The 8,658-nt window shown below is 35.4% G+C and overlaps 1 protein-coding gene across 1 annotated transcript; it reads left to right on the top strand.

The window, feature by feature from the left end:
• Nucleotides 1–799: 799 nt before the first annotated feature.
• LOC139124614 (uncharacterized) lies at nucleotides 800–8,298 on the top strand. Its single transcript, XM_070690745.1, has 4 exons — nucleotides 800–1,047; nucleotides 3,485–5,169; nucleotides 5,988–6,618; nucleotides 8,183–8,298. The coding sequence occupies exons 2-3, from the start codon at nucleotides 4,106–4,108 to the stop codon at nucleotides 6,004–6,006; spliced, it is 1,083 nt and encodes a 360-aa protein (XP_070546846.1). The 5' UTR covers nucleotides 800–1,047; nucleotides 3,485–4,105; the 3' UTR covers nucleotides 6,007–6,618; nucleotides 8,183–8,298.
• The last annotated feature ends 360 nt before the right edge of the window (nucleotides 8,299–8,658 follow it).

Here is an 8,658-nt window from a genome sequence, read left to right as displayed (position 1 = left end):
AGCTTGAAAAAGAAATGTGTAGAAAGAATGCACCCATTTGCACTTCAGTGTGTCCAAAGTAAGCATATTGTGGACTTCAGATTTAGTACAATGGTAAAATTATCTACACCATTGTCATTAAGTTCCATAGTGACAAATTCGATAATAACAAACACAAACAGCACAGCACAGATAGACGCCAACAAATACCGGTATACAAAACAAGTCAAGTATTTCAACAACAAACACATCCTAACTCCATAACTCAATAATATTGAATCACATAAAATAATCGAATTTTCGATCAACCCAAATCTAATGCTGTTGTCCCATACTTAAGGAGCATTTTCATTCCTACTCAAAAATATGCAAAATTTAGGTTAACAAACATGCCAGAAGAGCTAGAGTCTCCCAGAGGAAATGGCCAAAGGTTAGCTTTCAGTGACAAAGTTTGGCCCAAACCTATTATTATCAATGGTGAGTTTGGACCTGTTCACTAGAAATTAGGGGTGAACAGGTTAGCTTATTAAAGATTAAGAGTGCACATACTTCTATTTCCAAGAGAGAGAATTCAAAATTCCTCAATTTTTTGTGTTAACAATGAGAAGTTCATGATTTCCTTCTGTTCAATTATGTTACGGTATAGTGTACAGAGATTTTAATTCTACTGGCTCACAAAATCATTAATGCTATCAAGTTCTGTTGGTCCATTTTTATTACCTCGACAAGGATATAGATTTGACATTTTGCCAAGTTGTAGAGTTTTATTCTTTGCTACTGGGGGGCCGTACTCAATACCTCTACTGTGAGTAATCACAATTTATAGATAACTACATAAAAATGGTCTGAAGCAAAACAACTGCAATTCTTTCCTTTTCCTGCATGACAACTTTAAGATGTTTCCATTAATTGGTTTTATAACCATTTACAGCCATACCAGCTACTGGTTGCAAGTTTAACTCAGATTGGAAGTTCAGTGAAATTTTTGGCCTTGGGGACAGCATATGAACAGAATTCTCCTTGAAGAAGTCTACACTAGGTGAGCAATGTATATAGTGCTTTGATAAGGTATGTGCTCGTATCTGTACTGGTATGTTGGAGTGCTTCATTGGACTTAATGACAAACTGAATGAATCACAGAGTCAAAATTTTGACAACTTTGCTTCGTTATATATTTTTCTTCTGCGGACATGACTGTACTTCTCAGTTGTCTTTACCAGAGGTCCATAGATTTTTCTTCTTCAGATTTGACTTTGTTGTGTGTGTACCGGTACTTGTTTGTTGTCTACTAGTATCATAGCTGTGCTCTTCCTGTTTGTCATATCGAGTTTGTCACTATGAAACTTGTGAATATGATGTAGATTGTGGCTTGGTACTATTGTTCTGATTGACCATTTTTTAAGGGTTTGGAATATGGCTGAGTTGTTTTGAATGTCAACTTGGTAATTCATCAAGAAGTCATATTTAAGAAAAACAACATATTATTGGATTTGAACTAATTCTTTGGTGGTTTTTCTTTAGAAATCATCTTCAACATGTAAAATTCTGACTTGCAGTTACTGAGAGTTTCACTTTTGCTGCTCATTAGCATACTTTTATAGTAAATGAGAACTTCATTAGAAAAAATTCCCATTTACAGTTGAGCATGCATCTACATACCAAATGCAAAGGTGAAATGTGCAGCGGTTCTCAAGTTTTTGCAATAGGACCATGGAATTCAAGAATGATATATTTGGCCTTTGTTTTGGACCTAAAACAACAAAAATTGTCCCCAAAATACAATGTTGAAGATTTGTAAAAATTTAAACAAAACTGATATAGATCATTGCTACATGCATCATGTCAAATTTCAAAGCAGTCAGACTAGCAGTTTCAGAGATTTTTTTGACGAAAAAAGGAAAATATGACCTAAAAATACAAATATGCAAATTCAAAACAATTTTACCCATTGAAACCTGCACATCAAGTTTCAAAGCAATCAGACCAGGAATTTCAGAGCAGATGATATTTTGACCAAATATTGGCAAAATTGCTCCAAAAATACAAATATAAATAGGATGTGCTTACTATTTTCAAAACATCTGACATAACTTCTTGGTCTGTTGGTCAGAAGTCCATGTATCTTTCTTTCATGAATTTAACTTTGTTGTGTGTACCGGAAATTTACCGTCTGTTCTGTGCTGTTTTGCATCTATGTTTATCGGTATAACAATTGACTATGTATTAAGAGCTTTGACATTGTATTATTGGATTATGGATGCCATGGGTATGACTATGATTATTTTACCATGATTTGAACATTCTATGCTGAGGTTGCCCTTACATTCATAACATGTTTCAAAGCAAACAGATGAACATGCAGTTAGTTTCAAAGGAGATAATTTGTTTGAACAAACATGTCAAAAACTTGCCCAAAAATACAAAAATATAAAAATTTCACCACAATTTGAACAAATCTGACAGAAGTGCGCCGGAGCGCCCGCACGCGACGGAATCTTTCAGTCTAACAGAAGTCAACCCTAAGATAATTTATACCAAGTTTCAAAGCAATTCAATCAGCAATTTCAGAGACAGTAATTTTTTGACCAAAATTGGGAAAAATTGCCCCCAAAATACAAATATAATAATGTCACCACAATTTGAAAAAATCTTACCAAAGTCACCTGAAGGAACTTGTCATACCAAGTTTTGCCCAAATCTCTCCTGTGCTTATACCCGGTAGAACTTTAGCAATTTGCTGGATTTTGCCCATTTCTTTCTCATTGGCACATTTTTGATACAAACATTCATTTGAACAAATTCACATTATGTGTAAAACATTACTCTTTCCCCTTATATGTATTACCTTAAACAAATAACAAAGTAATTATGTTGTCAGTCATTATTGGTTCATTTTGTATTGCTCAATAACATAAAAACAGAGGAAAAATCGAAGTTTCCTATTTCAATGTGTTGTAGCATAGGAAGCCATAATAATAACAGATACTACCCTTTTCAACAAAAGAAGTGATCAGGGTATAGTTTAATGTGTATTGATTACTTTATTTACATTTATTTATTTACTTATTGCTTATTGAAATTTCTATTTCATTCAATTTATTTTGTAAGGAGAGCAAACCATGCACAATTTTATAATCACAACCATATTTCCTGTTAATGAATTCTTTGTAAAACAGGACATTATCTGACCTCATGAAAATAAATGCTTACTTTCTATTTTGTATAAAGTACAAATCTGTTTTTTTTGTATTTAACTAGCCAACCATTTCAAAATAAACTATTTTTTCAGCAGCTTGTAGTGTATTTGATTAATAAGTTCTGCTATTTCTTTCCTCCATATGTTTCCATAATTACTTTGCTAAGCTAGAACTCAAAATCCACAGTACATAAATGTCTCAAAATTGTGCTTGAATTCCTGCCATATTATCATGTCTCTGAATTTTGTGATAAGAAAGAGATAATTCTATCAGTAAGCATTCATGATTGAAAAATTGTCTCTTATCAGAAGCAGTGTTAGAAGATCATTTTGGAGGGCAACTGATATGGCTTCTACTTGTGAAGACGATGATGAGTGGGAGGGGGTTACTTCTGCAGCAGATATGTACTCAAACGTACATGTGCAGGTACCAGTGTTAAAAGTCATTTTGTTAAACTCAACGATACAGTTACAAAGAAGGAAAAAGTACGCAACAGGCGATCATTTAATGAAGAACGATATCGCAGTACTGACTCTGGTATTGGGGAAAATGAACATATTGGACATGAATCTAGCAACCTGGACTCTCAATTTTCTGCCTATGATCCTACCAACACAACAGAGCGTAGCAACAACACAAAATCTGCACCTGTTCCTCACAGAAGCGGGGAGATAATATCTAATTCCACTGTTACAGAAGCTGCCACTGACATTAACAGACATAAAATAAATATTGGTACAAAACCCTGCTCAAAAGAAAGTGCATGTTCAGAAAATTCAGAAAGCAACAATCACACAGTAGTACGGAAAGAATGCCATGACTCTGTGTCACAATCTAAGGAACATCATAGCTGGAATCAGAACAAGCAAGAGACAAACAGGATACTCATCTCTGACAACGAAATTCCTGCAGATTGTGAACTTGATAATATGTACCTATACAACTGTATCAATAAAGTTTCAAAGAAGGACAAAGTACGCAATAGGCGATCAGGTGATGAAGAACGATATCTCAGTACTGACTCTGGTATCGGAGAAAATGATAGCCTGGACTCCCCATTTCCTGCCCCCACTGATGATCCTACCAACACTAAAGAGTGTAGTTACAACACAAAATCTGCGCCTGTTCATCATACACGACAAGAGCCCACATTTGATCTGACTGTAACAGAAGAAACTCACAAGCTGGAGACAAATACAATACAACAGTCACCAGAAAGTGGATCTTCAGGAACTTTGGATTGCATCCAACAGAAAGTAACGCAGAAGGAAAGAGAATCTAATATACATCAGATACCCAGTGACAATCAGGACAAACAAGGGATTGATAAGATTATCAAATGCTTCGACAACTTTGCCGGGCATTGTGAGCTTGGTCATGTGTACAAGGAACATGACTTCATTGGTAGTGTCTTTGGCAATAGAGGAGGGTATCTGATGATGCCACCTGGTGATATAGTGCTATATATCCCCCCAGATGCTATTGAAGAAGGACAAAGACAGCCAGTATACTTCTATGTAGATAGCGACAAGTGCAGTCAAAGTGATTCTGACATGGTTGTCATGACACCTGTGGTCACCTGTGGCCCTACAGGGGTAAAGTTCAAGAAAGAGGTGATACTTGCATTACCTCATTATGCAGCCAGTGCAAACTCATGGAAGTTTACAGCAGTCACCAAACAATCTGGAAGTGAGTGGAAAACTCTAGACAGCGCTGTCATCCTGGTGAAAGAGGAGACAATGTTTCTCCTTTTAATGGAGTTTGCCAAGTTTAGGGCTATTGAAAAGGGAGTAGCAGCAGCATTCTCCAAACGCATGAAAATGTCAGAAGTCAGAAGTCGTCACCTACACATCTACAGCATGAAACACAGCAACAATCGGGTGAAGAAGGACATCCAGTTTGTAAGACAGAACGACAGCTCTCAAATCCAAGCAGCCCTAATACTGATGAAACGGAAAAGACAGGCAGTCTGCTTAGAAAAGATGACAACCTGGTAAGTGTACCTTCATTGCATTTCAATCTCAGAGTCCTATTGTTCTCATACACTGTGAGTTTTGCATATGCTGGAAACGTAATGATATAACAGAGACATGCAAGAGTAGTGATCAATAGACACAGACATCTTTTTGCATTGATCTTTGGCATTATAAAGATTGGGAACAGAGTACATACAGCTGTGCTCTCCAACACATAAAGCTATAATATCCAAGGGTTTGCATCCATTGTTTCCACTTGTGTCCTATGACGGACACTATATTACGCCATATCATGCAACAAGAGTCTACATTAAATTGATCATTATCAGCACTAAAAGTCAAAGGCTTTTGCAAAACTTTACACCGTTTTGAAAAAATGTTTTTTCTAAAACTACCACAGATTTTAAATGCTTTGACACACATTATTCAAAATTATTATGTACAAAGTGTTGCTACTTGGGTGAGTATTTGTATACTTTTGTAAAAATGATGATATCATACAGAACATGATGAAAAGTTCATTTAATATCATTTACAAATCCCAAAGTTGGGTGCAAATTATATACATTGTCCAATCTCTTTGACTTGGTAGCTGGGGTACCAGCATTCTATGAAGGTTCAATTTAAGTCCTTGTCTATCAATGTGACCGCAGTCCCTCTATGGATAGAGGGACTGTGATGTGACGTAGAATATTTAGTTTACAGAATATTCAACTCCACTCAAAAATTTGTCATGGTGCTGTACAGTTGTGAAAAAGTTGACATAAGTATTTTCTTTACTAAAACATTTGAGCAGACATTTGATTCATCAATGCTTCTCGCTGACACATTTCAGGTATCTCGAAAACAAGTAATTAAGATCATTCAAGAATTTGAAAAATTTGCTGCAAACTGTGGAATTGGTGAGGTATTCATGACTGGTGCTGATACAAAGTTCTAGGAAGTGTGTTTGATGACAGAGGAGGTTACCTGAAGATGGAAGATGAGGATGTTGCACTGTATATCCCACCAGATGCCATTGAAAAGGGTCAGAGACAACCAGTGTTTTGTCATCTAAGTGATTTTAACAAATTGAATGTGACATCTGATGCTGGAATGATTCGTCTTACACCAATAGTCAACTGTGGTCCTGATGGAGTAAACTTTCAAAGAGAAGTGGTATTGACAATCCCCCACTGTGCCACCATGCAGAGTCATGGAAATTTACTGGTGTAACAGAAACAATTGATGGTTCTTTGGCAACTCTGTCCAATGAAAATATGATAGTGAAAAGCAGGTCCATAGTTCTCTTACTTAAACATTTCAGTCCCTTCGGTGCCAATGGTGAAGCATTGGATGAAAATGCTCAAATTAATGTCATGGTAGGAGTTAAGTGTCAACATGCTACGAATAAATCCTGTGATATACGCATAGGTGCATGGATTCACATGAAAAGTGACCAAACTAAGGCATCTGAACACATTAAGGTAAAATGACCAATCTCTGTTATATAATATGTTACAAATGTACTTTGGGACTACATTTTATGTTGATTTTTGTCTTCTCTGGTACAGCATTTGTTATGCTAATAAGTCGAAAAAATTTTCAGTTGGAAAGCAAATTACTTACCCACTGGACTTAAAATTAGTCAGTTCACATTACTTGTCATGCACAATATATCTTTAGTCATCATAATAAGGACCCCTTTAAAAGTGCATTGTCATTGGCTGCAGCTGAAAATTGCCCCCTCATCTCAGTGTTAACTCTATAGAGAAAAAGAAAAATTCTTGATTTTCAAAAAACTGAGGCAGCGAAAATTTTCTCCAACAGCATTAAAGCCCTACTAGCTGTATCTTTTAGCATTATTTTTATGATTTTACTTTCAAACTAAAATAAGTTTGTGAGAATGTATTAATTTACGTGTGTGTACACTTATTAATGACTACCAGCAGGGACTGTATATGCAATTTTGAATAAGATAAAAGTTACACTGCAATTAAATGTTTGCCCAAACATTAAATCACTGTCCCATGCGGAAAAGCAAAAACCGTGGTTACTGTGCAGATCTGCACTGAAATTTTCACAAAAACTGCACAGTGTAGTCCAATGCAATGCATAGGGGTAAATGTTTTCAACTGTGACATTGTATGTTCTGTTTCCTTTGTAATATTACCAATTTTTGAAATGGTGGAAATCGAAATGACCGTTAAAATTTGAATTTACTTGTCAAATGTTTGACAAAGGAATAGTTTCCCCAAAGCCCATATCCCTGCAGAGGGTAGAATTCAGAGAAAACCAGGAAGATATTTTGAGGTCAACAAATTAGTTTGAGAGCCCCCATAATGGTAGATTAGAATAGAATTGTCAAAGTTTGAGAGTCCAAATGTCTGTCCCTGTGGCTCATTCTACCTTAAATGTATTTGATGGCGTAATTACCTGTATATATGCCGTTACCTCTTTCTGAAATCAATGTACAGCATATCCCTCTGATTTTTCTGCACTTTTGGATAATTTATTTAAGGATTTTTATTTAACATACAGAAAGATGAGGCAAATAATAGAAGTTAAAATGATAGTAAATGTCATGCTATAAGCTTGCCAGCAGTAGGAATAGGAAGAAAAAATTCTGATCACACTAAAATCACTGAATACTCAGGCAAATTCTTCAATTATGGGATAAGTCCATGTTTCATTTCCTGCGTATACAGAAGCTGCTAATTACTCTGCAGACATTTAGTTTTAAGTGGTCTATTATTAATATATACAGTATTAACTATGGAAGCCATAGCAGAAATGTCTTAGTTTTCAAACACCTAATCAACTAATTCTGTAATATCTAATCCTCTTTCTCCCAGGTTGTATTTATTTCTATGGTTTGTCAATGGAGCCAGGTAGAAAGAGGATTAAGGTGTTCTGGTAAAAATTCATGGCTGAAAGTAAACTAACACTAAATGTGTAATGATACAATGATTTTAAGAGGAACACACAGATACTCTACATCCACATGTTTCATATATTTCATCCATTCTTTTGCATTTTTATTGATAATAGACTGGAAGTAGAGAATCATGGCAAATGTTGGAGCGAATTACAATAGGAATCAATGATACTGTATTGAATGTTGAACTGACTCACATAGAAGAAGGATGGCAAAGATGGCATCGTCAGTCACAGTGTATACAAGGATTGTTAAGATTAGTATTGTTATGACTAATCTTCAAGTCAACCATTATCAAAGGCACTTACTACTTTGGAGACTGCATAAAAAATATCTATTCTCTTTTCTGTACTTAAGAATAACCACTTTACTTTCTCCTCTGACAAAACACTTTTACATTTCTGTATACAAACATCATAAAAACTGATTGAAGGATAGACCTTTAGCAACCATACACAAGTATGAAATAATACACAACGTGCATATTCACTTCATGCAGATCAAATCAATGTATGCTCAAGTATCAATAAATTCTAGATGCAAGCATCCTGGTATGTTCTACTGGTATGCTCTTACAGTATGATAAGTA

Source organism: Ptychodera flava, assembly GCF_041260155.1.
Source record: "Ptychodera flava strain L36383 chromosome 23 unlocalized genomic scaffold, AS_Pfla_20210202 Scaffold_24__1_contigs__length_23054250_pilon, whole genome shotgun sequence".
NCBI classification, from domain to species: domain Eukaryota; kingdom Metazoa; phylum Hemichordata; class Enteropneusta; family Ptychoderidae; genus Ptychodera; species Ptychodera flava.
The sequence above is the reverse complement of the archived record's forward strand: the minus strand, read 5'-3'. Positions and strand labels throughout refer to the sequence as shown.